At 43.2% G+C, this 19191-nt stretch overlaps 1 protein-coding gene across 1 annotated transcript; it reads left to right on the top strand.

Moving 5' to 3' along the window:
• The first annotated feature begins 7824 nt into the window (after positions 1-7824).
• Positions 7825-9647, top strand: LOC145798214 (putative disease resistance protein At5g63020). The gene is made up of 4 exons (XM_082885710.1): positions 7825-7959; positions 8194-8480; positions 8564-8860; positions 9569-9647. The coding sequence occupies exons 1-4, from the start codon at positions 7825-7827 to the stop codon at positions 9645-9647; spliced, it is 798 nt and encodes a 265-aa protein (XP_082741836.1).
• Positions 9648-19191: the final 9544 nt, after the last annotated feature.

Genomic DNA, 19191 nt, shown 5'->3' with positions numbered 1-19191 from the left:
ATCAAGAATCTAACCTCAATACGCGAATCTAATGGTTTGATCTCTAGGAATCAAGCTCGAAAACCCACTCTCTCACTCCAAACTTCTTCTTCTTCTTCTAGAGCTTCTCTCTCCTCACAAACAAAGACATATAGCAAAATGATACATTTCTAAGTCTGCTGGCTGACTTAACCCTCTACAGAGGCACGTGGCAGCGGCTGGTTGGTGCTACACAGAAAGGTGGCTGAGTGATAAGACAAAACTATGACAAAGTGTGTTCAACAAGCAAGACGGCATGGGCACTCTGGCGAGTAATGATCTCGGCTAAGAACATGACATCGGCAAATAGGAAATAATGACCTCGGCTAGGAAGGACAACACTTGACTAAGCTGTGCCACACCTTGGCCTAGATGTGCCACACATCGGTCTAGGTCATACCTTTCCGGGACAAGATCACTTAGGTGCAAAGGTAACATCTCGACCTAGATAATTCACACCTCGGCCTTGGTGATGAACACATCGGCCTAGATAATGACATCTCGGCCAGTATGTCAAAGCGATGGTAGAGGTCAAACAAAGTGGTTCCAAGGAAGTTCTAGACTAAAGACGCCCTCTGCCAAACTCACACCAAGCAGGGTACAAAACATGCTGTAACACTTAAACGAACAAGGACAAGACTCGAAATGCAAGTTTACAAGACAGAATCACATGAATGCATATGAGTATGGTTAGGATAGCGTGAGGGTTATTACATCCTACCCCCCTTAAAGAAGTTTGGTCCCCAAACTTGAGTTACCTTGGTTCAAGAATAACTCCGGGTATCGGACTTTCATTTCCTCTTCCATTTCCTACGTAGCATCCTTGCCGTAATGTTCTTTCCACTCAATCTTCACCATCGGTATTGCCTTATTTCTCAATCGTCTCACTTGTCTATCGATGATGCGTATTGGCTCTTCTTCATAGCTTAGGCCTTCATCAACCACAATCCCGAAATGATCGATCACGTGTAGTGGATCCCGTATATACTTTCTCAACATCGAGATATGAAACACATTATGAACTTGACTTAATCTCGGTGGTAAAGCGAGTCTGTAGGCAACCGGGTTGACTTTCTCAAGGATTTCGAACGGTCCAATGTAACGGGGTGCCAATTTACCCTTCTTCCCAAATCTTGAAACTCCTTTCATTAGTGAAACCTTCAGGAATACATGATCCCCAATTTCAAATTCCAACTCCCTTCTTCTCTGGTCGGCATAACTTTTTTGTCGACTCTGAGCAGTCTTGATCCTTTGTCGAATGAGCTTAATCTCGGATATCCTTTGTCGACTCTGAGCAGTCTTAATCTCGGTTGTAACCTGAACTAACTCAAGACCAATCAAAGCTTTATCTCCCACTTCAGTCCAACATATCAGCGATCTGCATTTCCTTCCATACAAAGCTTCGTACGGTGCCATGCCAATGCTAGCTTGATAGCTGTTGTTGTAAGCGAACTCTACTAATGGCAGATGCTCTTCCCAGCTTCCCTTAAAGTCCAATACACACAGTCTAAGCATATCTTCAAGTGTTTGAATTGTTCTCTCTGTTTGGCCATCGATCTGGGGATGAAAAGCTGTACTAAACCTCAATTCGGTCCCTAAAGCCCTTTGTAAACTTTGCCAAAATCTGGAAACAAATTTCGGATCTCGGTCCGACACGATGGACATCGGTACACCATGAAGTCTAACGATCTCGTTCATATACAACACAGCAAGTCAATCAGCACTGAACAAAGTCCTAACCAGCAAGAAATGTGTTGACTTAGTTAACCTGTCGATTATAACCCAAATCGAATCCATTCCTTTCCGTGTCTTCGGCAACCCAGTCACGAAGTCCATGGAGATGTCTTCCCATTTCCACTCAGAAATCGGCAAAGGTTGGAGAAGTCCTGCCGGCCTCTGATGTTCCGCTTTCACTTGTTGACAATACAAACACTGAGACACGAACTCGGCTATCTCTCTTTTCATGTTCGGCCACCAAAAGGTCTGTTTCACATCTTGATACATCTTGGTGTTCCCTGGATGAACTGCAAATCTAGATCCATGAGAGTCTTGCAAAATCCTTCTTTTCAATTTCGGGACGTCAGCCACGCACAATCTTCCTTCAAATTTAAGTACTCCATTCTCAAGGGTGTAACCCGACTCCGGCCTGGTGGTAATCTCATCGGCTACCTTCTTCAGGAATCCATCCTCCATTTGCCTTGCCTTTACCTCCCCGATAATAGTCGGCTCCACTGAAATCATGGCTAGGCATGCCAAACTTCCCACTGCCTTCCTACTCAATGCGTTGGCTACCGAGTTTGCTTTACCTGGGTGATACTGAATCTGCATGTCGTAATCCTTCAATAATTCAAGCCATCTCTTCTGCCTCAGATTTAGTTCCTTTTGGGTGTAAAAACTTGGCAAGAGGCTCCATACAAGTAGTGGCGCCAAATCTTCAGGGCAAACACCACGACTGCTAGCTCTAGATCATGGGTTGGATAGTTCTTCTCATGAAGTTTCAACTGACGAGATGCATATGCTATGACTCTGCCCCCTTGCATTAACACACAACCCAAACCCTTATGTGAAACATCGCTGAAAATCTAAAATTCCTCATTACCTGACGGGAGTACAAGGACTGGTGCCGTAACTAACCTCGTCTTCAACTTTTGGAAAGCCGATTCTCTATCATCGGTCCATTCATATGCTATTCCCTTCTTAGTGAGTTGTGTCAATGGTACTGCTATCCTTGAGAAGTCCTTCACAAACTTTCTGTAATAACCTGTCAAGCCCAGAAAACTACGAACCTCGGACACGTTGGTCGGCGTCGGCCAATTCACAATGGCCTCAATCTTGCTCGGATCAACTGATATACCCTCTTCATTAATCACATGCCCTAAAAATGAGATGCTGGAAAGCCAAAACTCGCACTTACTCAACTTGGCGTACAACTTCTTGTCTCTCAAAATTTGCAGGGCAAGCCTCGGATGATTCTCATGCTCAATTGTACTCTTGGAATAGATCAGTATGTCGTCAATAAAAACAACTACGAACTCATCTAGATACGGCTTAAAGACTCTGTTCATCAAGTCCATGAACGCTGCAGGAGCATTGGTCACTCCGAAAGGCATTACCAAAAATTCGTAGTGGCCATACCTTGTCCGGAAAGCAGTCTTCTCAATGTCCTCGGCTTTAACCTTCAGCTGGTGGTAGCCGACCTAAGGTCAATCTTGGAAAAGACTCGTGCCCCTTGTAATTGATCAAGCAAATCGTCAATCCTAGGCAATGGGTACTTGTTCTTGATGGTTACCTTATTAAGTTCTCTGTAATCAATGCAAAGGCGAAGGGTGCCATCCTTCTTCTTAACAAATAAAACGGGTGCTCCCCACGGTGAAGTGCTCGGCCTAATGAATCCCTTATCCAACAATTCTTGTAACTGCAGTTTCAGTTCTCTAAGTTCAGCAGGAGCCATCCTATAGGGTGTTTTGGAGATAGGTTGCGTTCCCGACACGAGGTCCACAGTAAACTCTATTTTCCTATCGACTAAGTGACCAGGCAGCTCATTTGGAAAGACGTTCGGAAATTCCTTAACAACTGGTATGCCGGCTAATTCAACACTTCCATTCAAATCACTTAGTATACTGCACAAATACCCTTGACACCCCTTTTGGATCAACCTATAGGCTTTCATGGATGAGATTAAGTAGGGTAGGGGTACTACTCCCTTACCCTGGAAAAAGACCTCGGTTTTGTTTGGGGTCTTCAATGTAACGCTCTTAGTAACACAATTAATGGATGCATGATGCGCTACTAACCAATCCATTCCCAATATGACATCGAAGTGAGTCATGCTTAATGGCATCAAATCAGCTAATAATTCTACATCCTCAATCACCACAAGACACGCTCTATATATGGATGTAATAATTATAATTCCCCCAGATGGAGTAGATACAGATAGCACATAATCAAGGGGTTCTAATGGTCTGTTCAACTTCTCGGAAAATTTAACAGATACAAAAGAATGTGTAGAGCCCGAATCAATCAAGACGTATGCAACTTGAGAGCAAATTGAGAGTGTACCTGACACTACCATTTCAGCATTCTGGGTGTCTCCTGGCACTAGAGCAAAAACTTTGCCCTGTCTCATCTGTGTCCTTCCGACGTTGCTTCCTTGTGCAGAGCCCGAGGTGCTCCCATTTTTCTTACCATCACCAGCTCTTGCCTTTGGACAGTCCTTCACGCGGTGGCCTATCTCGCCACATTCGAAGCAGGCTCCTGTCGTCCAGCAACAAACCCCGAGATGCGGCTTTCCACAACTCGCACACGTCGACTTAGCATTTCCATCCCGATCTAAGTTGCTGGAACTGCCCACATTCGCCTTCTTCTTGGCATTAAACGGCATCCGACGACCTTCATAGTTCTGTCTCTTCTTCTGACTCTCTCCTGAACTTTGATATCGGTTTAAGTTAGCTTCCGCCAAGATGGCCTTGTCTAACACCTCGGCGTAAGTCGGCATATTGAGCATGTTGACCCGATCCTGAATTGGTCCACGCAGTCCACTTTCAAACTTTCGGGCTTTCCTATACTCATCACTGACCATATGAGGCGCATATCTCGCCAATTCGGTGAAGGCACGGTCGTACTCTGCCACTGTTCTGTTGCCTTGTGTCAGAGTCTGGAACTCTATGGTCTTGCGATCTCAAACGCTAAGCGGAAAATGCTTGTTGTAAAACAGTTCTAAAAATCTGGCCCAAGTTAAACCCGGATTAGCCTCCCGGATCATCATCCACCACCTTTGAGCGTCGTCGTCTAATGTGAATGCTGCTAATGTCACCTTCTGGGTGTCGATGCTAGGAAAGATCTCGAACAGCTTTTCCATTTCCAAAACCCATGCCTCGGCCTTCATCGGTTCTATGCCCCCTGCGAATCTTGGTGGGTTCATCTTCTTGAACTCTTTAATCAAAGTCATTGTCCCCTCCCCATACAAGGCTGGCTGTGGAGGTACTTGGGGTACTGGAAGAGGTGGAGCTGCATGTCGGCCGTCTATCTGTTCGGCCGGGGTAGATGTAGCGCTTGCATTCTGTTGCCTCATCTGCCTCAATTCATGGGTTAAACCTTCAACCAGTCTTTCCAGTCTGTCCAATCTATCCTCTGATTGATCTCGGCCAACTGATGGTCTACCTCTCCTCATGATGATATGAGTAGGCAAAATACAACCTTAAAACAAACTGAGCCAAGAACCATGTATGCAAATAACAAATGGTTATGCCGAGATGATGCACACCTTGTCAAGTAACAAGCAACATGATGCAATCCTAAAATCATTCTAAGGGACATCCTATGCTCTTTAGGACTCAAAGTGTGTGAATAACGCACTATAAAGAATGCGTGCTCTGATACCAATCTGTCATGACCCCAAACTGCCCCTACTAGTTTGGTGCCGTGATGGCCAGGAATCCGGGATTACCGAAGGCCAATCTCCAAAATCCGCACACAATCAGAGTATAAATATATATATGGGGCTCACAAGTGCGGAAGCATTAATTTAAAAATACAAGTGGTCCGTAAGAGCAGTGCGTAAGTTACATGGAATGGCATACAACTTTACATAGTATTGCAACTTGAATACAAATACAATGAAGTACAAAATACATTTTTCATCTTGATCAAAAGGCTTCTCCAGCCGACATGTGTAAATTGCAGACATTATAAGCTGAGAAGCATAGTTTTCATGACTGCCGACATGTATACAAGTTAAGCCGACATGACAAAACCCAAAACAAGCTTGCGAGTCACACCTAGGCATCACCGCCTTCCTGCTCATCACCTACATATATATATAGAGAGGGTGAGCTTAGATACTCAGTGAATGGTATAAGAAATAAAGGAGTTTGCATGACTGGCATTCAAGATTCTTTATCAAACAATACATAACATAATTAGTGCAAGTCAAAGGATGAACCAAGTCCATCTACCAAATCTGTCAAGTTTCAAAGGATGTTTACTAACATCATTATAATACAAGTGATGACATCTCGGCAAACAAACCCACGCGGTAAACCATCAGTGGCAAACAAGACAAGACAAGGCAAGACAAGGGAGATATCTCAATTCGATGGTGTCGTTGCATTATAGTCCCCGGACACTAAGGACTTGTGCTACCAATGCTTATAGTCCCTTAGCACATACGGACTTCCAAACTTTGTGCTACCAATGCTTATAGTCCCTTAGCACGTACGGACTTCCAAACTTTGTGCTACCAATGCTTATAGTCCCTTAGCACGTATGGACTTTCCAAGAATGTCATCAAAACAAGATATATATATATATATATATTTTTTTTTTCCGATTAGGGATAACCATTCATGCTTACAAATACTTTCCAAAACAAAGCAAAACAAGACTTTTATCAAAGCATTATAATGTAACTTTATTAAAAATACCACTCACTTAGTTCTTCGAACGTCGGGGTCAAGGCAAAGTCCAAACCCTACAAACACATGGCAAAGTCTGTTGAATGCACTTTCAAACAAGTTTCACATGCATGCAGATGATCTCGGCATTCCTCAGGACTAAGTCGAATCAAAACAAATACAGTTCTTTATCTCGAGGAAATATGCTAGGCAACTACCAGGTCTAGGCCGAGGTTCCACACCCCCTTGCCGAGGTGTGGCCTCGATGGCCACATTCAAAGGAATGAAGTCGGGAAAAATCTGGGTTTCCCTTTCTTGAAGAACATAATGAACATGAAGAACATGCACATGAGGAAGATGAATGCAAAGATCGTGATTTGCTATTATAAAATCTGAGATTTCATGCTATGAGTTCAAAAACATGGACCTAGGTACCCATATTCAGGGATCTAGTGAGAACAAACACAAAGACATGAAACTTAATGCAAACTTTCAGATCAAACAAGACCTTTCTTTCAAGAACACGTGAACACCATTTTCTCTTTCTAAAACCAACTTTAAATCGATGCATGACATGCAAAACGGGTTCGATCATGCAATGCAGCTAGATGATCAATAAGAATGACAAGAGTAAATCAAGAATCTAACCTCAATACGCGAATCTAATGGTTTGATCTCTAGGAATCAAGCTCGAAAACCCACTCTCTCACTCCAAACTTCTTCTTCTTCTTCTAGATCTTCTCTCTCCTCACAAACAAAGACATATAGCAAAATGATACATTTCTAAGTCTGCTGGCTGACTTAACCCTCTACAGAGGCACGTGGCAGCGGCTGGTTGGTGCTACACAGAAAGGTGGCTGAGTGACAAGACAAAACTATGACAAAGTGTGTTCAACAAGCAAGACGGCATGGGTACTCTGGCGAGTAATGATCTCGGCTAAGAACAAGACATCGGCAAGTAGGAAATAATGACCTCCGCTAGGAAGGACAACACTTGACTAAGCTGCGCCACACCTTAGCCTAGATGTACCACACCTCGGTCTAGGTCATACCTTTCCGGGACAAGATAACTTAGGTGCAAAGGTAACATCTCGGCCTAGATAATTCACACATTGGCCTTGGTGATGAACACCTCGGCCAGTATGTCAAAGCGATGGTAGAGGTCAAACAAAGTGGTTCCAAGGAAGTTCTAGACTAAAGACGCCCTCGGCCAAACCCACACCAAGCAAGGTACAAAACATGCTGTAACACTTAAACGAACAAGGACAAGACTCGAAATGCAAGTTTACAAGACAGAATCACATGAATGCATATGAGTATGGTTAGGATAGCGTGAGGGTTATTACATTTTGATTCAAGAGCAAAGATCTTTAAAGAGATCGTGAAAGCATTGGAAGATCTGCGCATTAAAATGATTGGTGTATATGGAGCAGGCGGTGTTGGCAAGACCACCATGGTGGTGGAAGTAGGCAAGCTAGCAGAGCGAAATGGGCTTTTTGATGATGTTGCCATAGCAACTGTTTCACAAACTCTCGATGAAAAAATTGTTAAAGAAAAGCGTGCTTCCTAATTGGGACTAACACTGAATGGAAATACAGGTCAACTATAGCGTAGATTGAACAATGGGAAAAAGAACCTTGTAATATTGGACGACGTTTGGGAAAAATTTAACTTTGCAAACATTGAAATTCCAATTACAAATGGCAACATGGGCTGCAAAGTTGTCATAACGTCACGGAAAAAAGGTTTGTGCCAAATGATACCAATGCCAATTGCTTAGGAAGATTCCTTGATCAAAGTGCTAGAAGCATCGACGAAGGAGATCCTGATCGGTGTCTTAGCAGAGATTGAAGCATGGACCCTATTCAAGAAAATCACTGGAATTTCAATTGATTCTGAAATCCCTTCTGAAGCGAAGGAAGTGTGTGACAAATGTGGAGACTTGCCAATTGCTATACGTGCAGTTGCAGCAACATTAAAAGGTAATGGCAAGCATTCATGGAAAGATGCACTTCGACAACTAAAAAATTACAAGATGAAAGAAATTGCAGGTATTGAGCCAGATTTGTTCATCTCCTTAAAATGGAGTTATGATCGTTTAGAACCCAAGGATGCACGGTCATGCTTCTTGCTTTGCTCTTTGTTTCCAGAAAAGCCGAGATTTCTATTGATGACTTGGTGAGATACAGTGCTGGGATGAGATTGCTTGATCAAAATCTGAATATATTTGATGAAGTAAGAGACAGAGTACTTGCGATGATTGATGTCCTCAACAAATCTTGTTTGTTGTTAGATGGAACGAACGAAAATGTGGTCAAAATGCACGATGTTATTGGAGATGTTGCAATAACAATCGCGGAAGAGAAGAAAGGATATCTCGTGAAACATGTTATCAAAAAATGGCCAGAAAAAGACACATATGAACATTACTCGGCAATCTCATTAAGGTTCACCACAAATATTCAAGAGCTTCCCAATGTGTTGGAATGTACAAGACTCCATACCTTGGTGTTGAAATGAAGGGACTCTTCACCCACAGATGTTAAAAAGAGTTTTTTTCAATGGGATGGAGAATAATCTTAAAATCCTAGATTTGAGTGAAATGTCATTAAAGAGCTCCCCATCATCGCTTCCAAGGTTGGTTAAGCTTCGGATGTTATGTCTAAATGGCCTATCAAGGGACATAGCTCTATTGAGGAGATTAAAGAACCTTGAGATACTTAGCCTTCATGGGATCGAGGAGTTGGCACCAAAGATTAGAGAGTTGACTAGTCTATGATTGCTAGATTTGGAAAATTATACCAACTTAAGAGTAATTCCACCAAATGTCATATCGAAATTAACACAACTTAAGGAATTATACATTTTAGATACCTCTGACCAATGGAAAGTTGAAGGAACTGACCAACAGCAAGAGAACGCAAGCCTTCTCGAATTGAATTCTCTAACACTATTAAAGACTTTAAAAGTTCATATGCCAAGGTCGATGTCATTGCCTAAGTTGACTAGATTTAGTATATCAAATGGGGAAAATATTAAATATAAGGAAAATTATTCCTCAACAAGGATCTTGAAACTCTGTGGCATTCCTATAGAAAACAAGTTCCGAGATGTGTTGGAGAAAGTTGAACTGCTATATTTGAATAAATTGCCAGGCAGCAACAAAGGTTCTGCTTCATGACAGAGATGGAGAGGGGTTTCTTGAATGAGGCATTTGGAGGTTATAGAATGTAATGATGTTGAATGTCTTCTTGGAATGCCTACAAGGCGTCTAAAAATTCAACCACAAAGTCTGCCAAGTTCTTTTTCTAACTTGCGCGAGTTACATGTTCGAAATTGTGGATTCTGTGGGGACATATTTTTTGGATAACAACACGTGGCCAAGGTGGCACCGAAGTGCCAGCCGAGGTGCCACGTGTCCCGGTTTTGGCACCGAGGTGATATCGGCTAGGTCGAGGTTGCCTGCGAAAATATCGACATCCGAGATAAGCAGATAAGGGATAAGAGTCCTAAAATGAGGGAGGACCTCAGCCTGGATAAATATAAAAGCTCTTAGGAAGTTTATCTTTATCTATTGGAGAGTCCAAGATGAGCATTGGGCCAAAGTCCAAAAGAAGCTGGGCTTCTACAGGGATCATGTTAGTGTTGACTATAAAAGTAAGGCACCATCGTGGGTCTAAGGTATGTTTTTTGTATTCTGACTAGTGAGTAAAAGCACTATTTGTTATCTTTGAGAGATAATTGAGTGCTGACTTGATCGTCAGAGTGCCCCCGGGTGGACGAACCACTGTCGGAGTCTTATTTTTCTGTGACAGGTCGTTCGGGCGCAATCTATTCTGTCGGTGTTCTCTAGCTGAGTACCTGTTTGGCAGCGTGGTCAGAAAATAGCACACACAATTTGGCACTATTTGTAGAAAAGAAAGGAGAATAGATGGCCAACGATGGACAGAAAGAGAAGAATGAGAACGACATCCCTACTGGAAGTGGTAAACACATTGACCCTAACATAGAGGAGGATAATTGCAACGAGGAAACTCGAGATCAGAATCTCGGAAAGAAAGATGTCGGCCAAGAGGGAGACGTACCAAAGAAGGCAGACCGAGGCAGGTATTATAACGAGGACGACCTGCAGGTATGGAAAGACAGATGCCTGCGGAGGGACGGCGAGATGAAGATAACGGTAAACAAATTGTTGGACCTGCAATCGATCGTCAATTTCATGATGCAGAACAACGTCATGCAACCACCGTTTCTGTTACAAGATACGCCGATTCCAACAGCCAAGAAAGATGCCCAGAAAAGGGGGCATAAAATAGTTCTTGCAGTCCCCCAGCACACCAGGACCAAGAAATACTCTCACCGAGCCTCACAGGAGGTCGGGCGAAGAGATTCGATGAAGGGAGAGTCTCGAAAGATACATCGCACCAAAGAAGCCGATTCCAAAGAACATCGGCATGTTCAAGGGAAGAAGCTCTGTTTCGACACGACTAATGGAGGGAGGTCAAAGAGGACTCATAACGACACTGGGAGTAGTGCACCAAAGAGGCTAAAATCCGTTGATAGCCGAGCTCTTGGACGGACCAAGCAGGATCTGAGGGATTACTTCCAAAGAAAGCGACAAGATGCCAAGGTAACCTCCCCGGTCAAACTGAGAACACCGTTTTCGGTAGAATTGTTCAAATTTGAGGCCCCGAAAAGGTTCCACATGCCGAGATTCCAGATATACAACGGTAAGTCTGACCCTAACTTTCACATCGGTTTGTACCTGAACTCAATGGCACTGTACACAGGGAATGAGCCGTTGCTCTGCAAAGTGTTGCTCTCGTCTTTTGGGGAAATCACATCAGACTGGTTTCACAAGTTGCCGAAAGGAATTGTGAAAAGCTGGGAAGGCCTGGCCAAGATGTTCATGGCCAGGTTTGTGACAAACAAATTGCAACTGTTAAGGGTGGACTCCCTGATGGCTCTGAGAATTGGTGAGGATGAAAGCTTTAAGGCTTATGCCAAAAGGTATTATGAGGTGTTCAACCGCATAACAGGATGCAACCACGAGGTGGCGGTCGTTTCTTTTAAGAACGGCCTGAACGACAACTCTGCTCCAAAAATCACTGGCAAAGACGCTACCAAAAAGTATGGAGGAACTTATGGCTAGGATAGAGAAGTATGTGAGGGCCGAGGAGGACACGCCAGAGACAAAAGCGTCAAAACAAGAGAAGAGAAACGACTCGCCGAAGCGAGGCTGAGGTAATAGTGGATACAAAAGCAGGAGACAGGACTGAGGGCTACACAGGCAGTCACAACCATATTCCAAATCCTGATTTGCAAAGTCTTGGAAAGAATCCGAAATCAGCCATATTATAGAGCACCAGAGAAGATTCCTGATGAATTTATGGGAAGAAGTCTGGGGAAACACTATGCCTACCACAATGAGGATGGGCATCTAACTCAAGGGTGCAGAGCCCTAAAAGAACATCTAGAAGACCTGGTAAGACAAGGTCATCTAAGAGACCTGGTAGATGAGGCCAGGACAAGGGAAGAGCAAGCGAGACTGCCTTAGGCATAAGCAGCACCACCTCCTCCAGCACCACAACTGTAAGTAGGCAGACCTCGAGTGATCAATGTGATTCACTCGAAGGTCAATGAGAACGAGATATGGAGGGAAACTCAGAAGGTAAAACACTTACAGCATGTGTACCAGGTCCGGCAGAAAAGACCTAGGGCAGACGAGTGTCATGGACCAATGATGTCCTTTACTGAAGACGACCTAGAGATGGTGCAGCATCCACACAACGATGCCTTGGTAATATCCCTCTAGATTGTAGAGTGCCAGGTAAAGCGAATTCTAATCGACCAAGGAAGCTCTTGTGGCTTCATGTATGTCAGGTGTTACAAGAAGCTTGGCCTTCACCAAGATGATCTGGAACAATCCAATAGACCAATGGTTGGGTTCAACGGAATGCCGACGTAGCCCCTGGGAGCAATAAGTTTAGAGGTACAGGCTGACACCAAGAAGGTAAAAAGAGTTCACAATAATTGATACCCCCTCCCCTTACAATGCTATCCTAGGAAGGCCATGGCTGTATGCAATGGGGGCTGTTCCCTCAACATTGCGCTAGCTGTTGCGATTCCCAACAGAACATGGAATTGAGAAAATCAGAGGGGATCAGGTGTAGGCAAAGAATTGCTTCATGGCAGCGATGAAACCCACCTGCAACATCCGAGAAGCAGAAACAGCAGAGATTGAGGATGAGGACATGGAGGTCCTTAAGGACGTCGGCAAAGAACCAGCCGAGAAAAGTGAGGAAGCCTTGAAGAAGATCTTAGTCTAGCAAGGGGATGAAGAGCGCTTCTTTCTTCTTGGCTCAGGCTTGGCCGAGGAAGAAAAAAAAGGAATTAGAGGCGTTCTTGAGGGCAAACCTTGAGGTGTTTGCCTGGACACCGTACGAGATGTCTAGCATTGACCCCGAAGTCACTTGCCATAAACTAAATGTGGACAGGTCGGCCAAACCTGTCATCTAGCGAGCAAGGAGGCCTACGTTGATGCATGTTGAGGCAGTAGAAGAGGAAGTGGATAAATTTCTAGAGGCCAAAGCTATTAAAAAAGTAAACTTCCCAACATGGCTATCAAACACGATAGTTGTGAAGAAAAAGAATGGAAAGTGGAGGGTCTGTGTGGACTTCACCAACCTGGAACAAAGCTTATCCCAAAGACAGTTTCCCACTCTCCAAAATTGACCAATTGGTGGATGTCACCTCAGGACATGGAAGGATGAGCTTCCTGGACGCTTACAGGGGGTACCATCAGATAGCTATGTACCCCCAAGATAAGGAAAAGACTGCATTAATCACCCCAAAAGGGCTGTACTGCTACAGAGTGATGCCTTTTGGGTTGAAAAAAGTAGGAGCAACTTACCAGAGATTGGTGACTAAAATGTTCAAATATCTAATAGGTAGAACAGTGGTGGTATACATTGATGACATGGTCGTAAAGACCAAGGAACCTGAGGATCATCTGGCCGACCTGAAAACAGTCTTTGATATCCTAAGGACATTTTGGCTCTGACTCAATGCGTTGAAGTGTGCATTTGGAGTTGGGTCAGGGAAATTCCTGGGATACCTGGTCACTAGAAAGGGCATTGAGGCATGCCCGGATCAGATCATGCTATCTTGCAGTTGAAGAGCCCAGCGTCAGCAAAACAAGTGCAGATGCTGACCGGAAGGGTTGCAGCCCTAAATAGATTCATAAGTAGAAGTTCTGACAAATGCAAACCTTTCTTTAGTTTGGTGAAGAAAGCCACAGATTTCTTACGGATAGAAGAGTGCAAAATCACCTTGGCCGACTTGAAGAAATACTTGACCACCGCTCCGGTTCTCTCAAATCCAGTACCTGGAGAGGAGCTGTTCTTATACTTGGCGGTTTCAGAGCATGCAGTAAGTGCAGTGGTAATCAGAGAAGAAAATGGAGAACAAAGGGCGGTTTACTATGTGAGTAGAAACCTAGCAGATGCAGAGACCAGATACTTGCCCTTAGAGAAACTGACACTGGCTTTAGTAATGGCCTCCAAGAAACTAAATCATTACTTCCAGGTGTAGACGCGCTCCTGGGAACTCCCGACGTCCGCGCGCGCCTGCGAGGGCGGGGCACGAATTCTCGTTTTGTTCTCTGAGCTACCACAGTTTGGACTCAAATGTCACGGTTCTAAATCTAATCTTACAATGTGCAATGTAAGACCGATAAATCACCAAAGAGTCCAAATACAGCAAATCGCTTTTGAAAAATTGATTTTTATAAAAAAAATGCCAAACATTGACTGATTTGCCAGATACAGAGTCACCATCTAAATATTTTATTTTGGGGAAATTTAGGAAACCCTGACTCGTGCCTAAGGCCACGTGTCCGTCATCACCAAAGTTACCTTAGCTCGGGAACTTGGGTACGAGAGGGGAAGGTCATGCAATGAGCACCCTCGCTCGCCTGATCAAAGATCAGCCTGTTCTAAGCATGATATTTTGTTTTTAAAAACACATGTGCTCTTATTTCGGTTAATTAGCTAATCTTACTACGTGATGCGCACAACACACAAGTATAGACTGGATCGCCTAATTTGGAACAAAGCATCGCATATCCGTTTGTTTAGAAAATCGTTTGAAGTTTGCTACTCGCAAGTAGGCTAAAATGCGAATTTCAATGAATTGTTCTAATTCAAGTAATCTAACCTTCACCCACAGGCACTCAAGCAATTATATCAAATAAGCAGTTAGCCTCATGGAAAGCATGCTTTCATGGCAACATTAACACACGTGCAGTATGCTAAAGCGTAAACACTCAGTGTACTCCGAGCCAAAACAAAGAACTAGTTAGAAATCATGCATGATCCTAGTTCATGTTAAGATGGCTAATGCAACACATGCGAAAATGCAACCAAAATAGGCTCGGCTATACTAGAATGGCATAGGAAATGCAACTTGGTATATGTATTCAAATAGGTATTGAAATATAATGCAGTTAGTATGATGCATCGAGCCCGGTGCATGCAAGACAGATGAATGGATGCACACATGCAAAGCATAAGGTATGCTAAATGAAATATGCCCTAAAACTAACTATCGTAAGCGGTTAAGTAAAAGGGAGAAAGAAATGGAGGTTGGAAGACATGCATCACACATACACACGCTTATTACAACAATATGGCCCTCTCGAATGAGAGACCGAATAAGAAGCTAACTAGCTAATCTAAGCTAATTAAACTAATTATTACACAACAAATTAATTAACTAGCCCTAGTTAACTAATTATTACAAAACAAATTTAAATAGCTAAACGCATTAACTATTAAGGGTACAAACCAAAGCATAAGCTAGCCAAACACATTAGCTAAAATAAAGCAGTAAATCAGGAGCCTCAGAGGGAGAGGAATGCGTGCAAGCCCGGTCGCCTCGTTTAGAAATCCAATGCTATGCCCCGATTTACCTCTGTTTTTAATTGTCCTCAGAAACTTGCACCAAGCTCTAGATAGCTTAAACTCCATCTTAGGAAACCTGTGGGAGGGTGGCCGACCACTTTTGATCTCTCCAGCCAGCTGCCGACCACTTTCTTTGTTGAAAGCTAGAAAAAGTGGTCGGCCAGCTAGTTTTTCTGGCTGGCCGACCAGTTGTTGCTGCTGAATTCCAGTTTGCTGCAATAGAGAGCAAGAAAGGGCATGGCAATGTATTTGCAAGATATGTGTGCACAACCAGCCTCCCTATCATGTCATGAACTCAAGGGAGTGCGGTTCTCGACCCTCAGGCCACCAATCACGTATTTCAATGCATGATAGCCAAGAGGCGAAGTTGCACAATTCAATGTAAAATAAATGCACAAGTAAACACATAAGGCCTAGAACTCTATCATGTATGATCAAGAGTGTCGCCGATCGGGAATTAAGGCACGTTTCATCACTTTAAGTATGAAACGTCCCTCTTTTCCCGTGTTTGGACTAACACCTATTCCAAACACAATGCAACACATAACATGGCATGCACAATGCTACTACATAGCATACACAATGCAAGGGACAGGCATGCAACAACATGCAATACAACATGATCAAACTACCAATGCAAATGGCATGTAAACAATGCTAACACATGCATGCACAATGCAATGCTACAAGGGCAACTTAGCAATGTTAGGAACATGCATACACAATGCAAAGAAACAACTTGGCATACACAATGCAAATAACCATATGGCATGCACAATCCAATGTAGGATCGCATATTCAATGCAATGAATAATATGGTATACTCAATGCAATATACATGGCATAATCAATGGACTTAAACCAAAAGGGGTAGACCTCAATCATGCCCAAATTAGTGGCCATAACACAAAAGCAAAGACAGCAAAAGCATATATAAGCATGCATGCCAATTAGCTCACCAATTAGGCTAAAGAGCACAACTCTCAAGAGTGCTCGAAGAGTGACAAAAGTGGAAGTATAGCAACACTAAGTGCACTGAAATGAGGTAAGAAATGATGCCAAATCATTCAAACAAAGCAAGTAAAGCATGCAAGAATCCTAAAGCATGAAAGCTAACAAAGAGGATTACTCTAGAGACATGCAATACATGGCACAAATGCATGAACCAACCATGGACAGAGTTGAAATAGGTCAAAACATGGACCAAAACATGCTAAGATAGAGGCTCAAAGACCTAGGCATGCAAGCATACAAGCTAGGCTACAAGTAAGGCAACAATGCACAATACTCAAAGGCATTCAAAGCATGAAAGAAGTGGGAACATGGCAGTCTTAAATGCTCTGCAATGTTATGTTAAGTGATGCCAAATCATGTACACAACACAAATGAAGCATGCTATGATGTTCAAAGCTTGAAGCAAGCAAGAGCACTTGTACTATAGCTATACAAAACATGAAGCATACGGCTAAGGCAACCCGAAACAGTCCTAGAACATGTTAAAATGAGTTTAAAACACGCATGGAAGGAAGCCAAAACATGCTAGCATGAGGGGCATAAGGCATGATGCATACAAGGCAAATAAGATGGATTACACTACACCTATTAGGACCAAGCATGGGATGACTTAAGCAACAAAAATCAGAGTTATATCGTGGCAAGATAACCCCAAAAACACATTGAAATGATGGCTCGCAAGCTAAGGCATGAAGGCATACGCAATGGTTCATGTTAAGGCATAAAAGGGCAAACCCTCCAACGCATTGAATGAGTGATAAATGCAAGTGCATGAGCATGAAACATGGACTGAAATCACATAATAAATGATGCCAAATCATTCAAATAGTCCAAGTAATGCAAGCCAATGGACTTGATGTACAAAGCTAACAAGCTAGATTGAACTATAGCTATACAAAGCAAGTCATGCATGACCAAAACAACACAAATTAGAGCTAAAGCATGTTAAAACATGGACAAAATCTTCTTGAAGTTAAGCCAAAAGCATGCTAGAATGACATGTTAAAGCATGATGCATGTTAGGTTATTTCATGGGATTGCACTACAAGTGCATGAGGCATGCAAGAGGTGACCAAACCAAACCCTAACAGAGGTATGACATGGCAAAACATCACCAAAAACATGCTAAAATGAAAACAAAACAAGCTAGAATGACATGTTACTTCATGAAGCATACAAGACTAATTTGTGTAATTTACACTACAAGTGTATAAGGCATGCAAGAGCCAACTAAACCGACCCAAAATAGATCTAAGGCATGTTAAAATGACACCAAAAACCTACTGAGATGGCCCCAAAATAAGGTAGAAAGACATGCTCAAACATGAGGCACACAAAGCTAGTTTGTAAGATTTACACTACAAGTGTATTAACCATGCATGGAGTGACCAAAGCAAGCAAAAATAGTGGTATGCCTCAGCAAAATAACCACAAATACTAGCTAAGAACAAGCTAACACAAGCTTATCAAAGGTGCTCAAACATGAGGCATATGAAGCTAGTAAACACAATACAAGGAGAGGGGATGACCAGCTCCTGTTTAGGACACCAAAGCCATCTTTCCACCACAGAAAATCATCTGGATTTCAGTGGTAGAAAGCTCATGCAAAGGGTTCAACAAGAGCCTAAAGGGATGGCTCAAAACAAGGCCTAACAAGGCCTAAGAGGGGGTAAATCACCCCAAACGAAAAAGTGACCTTAAACAACTATTTTAAGCATGCAAAAATAGAACTTTTTCTAGTTAAGAGTTAAGGTTAAAAACGTATGCAAGAAGGGCTAAAAGCTTAAGCAAGAAATGGGGATTTAAAGGTCAAATGCTCACCCTTGAAGACCTCTTTTACAATTGCAACTCCAGTAAGTTCTTTGAGCTTAAACCAGTCCAAGAACACCAAAAACAACCCTTTAGCACCTCATCAACCAAAGGAAGGTGTTTGAGTGTGTTTTTGTGTGTTAAACTAAGACAAAATAACACTTTAAAGCACAAAAATGAAGCAAAGAAGGAAGTATAGATACAAGTGTATATCTAACTCTCAAGCCTCAAGTTTCTAAACCTAGAGGAGGAAGGAGGAGCCTCCCTCTTATAGAAATTAAAAGGCAAAGCTTCTTGGAGAAGCTAAGCTTCAAACAAATCCCTCCATACACGTGTATGGAGGATAGCCCAAATGCCCTCTAGTTGTGCCAGCTGGAGGAAAATATCTCCAAAAAGGTGCCAAAAAGCAGCCGACCACCTAAAGTGGTCGTCCTGCTACTTAAAGTGGTCAGTCGACCACTTCAAGTGGTCTTCCAAGACACAAACTGGTTGGCCATGGTGGGAGAGAGTCCAGGGCATGAAAGAAAGCTAGTGGTGTGGTGGCCGACCAGAAAATGTGGCCCAAAGACCAAGCAAGCCAGTTATCCGACCAGAAATCTGGCTAGCAGAAGGAAAAGTGATCTCCAAGGAGAAAAAGTGGTCTCGCACCCCTGTACCACCTTCCAAACAAGGAAAATAAGGTTTGTACCAAAAACAAACCAAAACGGGTGCAAGACGAGAGATCGGGAGGCAAAGCACGCGGCCGAAAGTCACGAAAACTAGCTGACGAGCACGAAAAGTGGTATGCAACCACAAAAGTGGTCTCCCGGACCACAGTGTTCCTCTAAGCAGAGGCAACAAGGTGTGGTTCAAAAATCACGCCAAACGGAGAACGTTAAGCAGTCCCGAGACAAGGCGCGCGACCAAAGGCTCCAAAAATCGAAAACTAGTCTCCAAATGGGAAAAGTGGCCTACGACCACAAAAAGTGGTCTACGACCACAAAGAGATGGTC

Source organism: Camellia sinensis, chromosome 8 (genome assembly GCF_055761805.1).
Source record: "Camellia sinensis isolate YWXY chromosome 8, ASM5576180v1, whole genome shotgun sequence".
Lineage (NCBI taxonomy): Eukaryota > Viridiplantae > Streptophyta > Magnoliopsida > Ericales > Theaceae > Camellia > Camellia sinensis.
The sequence above is the reverse complement of the archived record's forward strand: the minus strand, read 5'-3'. Positions and strand labels throughout refer to the sequence as shown.

Bases quoted from the DNA above. Each gene is read 5' to 3' on its own strand.
- LOC145798214 (XM_082885710.1), top strand. From the start codon at position 7,825: ATGATTGGTGTATATGGAGCAGGCGGTGTTGGCAAGACCACCATGGTG. The intron at 8,481-8,563 runs GTTCATCTCCTT...CTTTGTTTCCAG, and splicing joins GCAGGTATTGAGCCAGATTT to AAAAGCCGAGATTTCTATTG. The intron at 8,861-9,568 runs GTTCACCACAAA...ATAAATTGCCAG, and splicing joins TACTCGGCAATCTCATTAAG to GCAGCAACAAAGGTTCTGCT.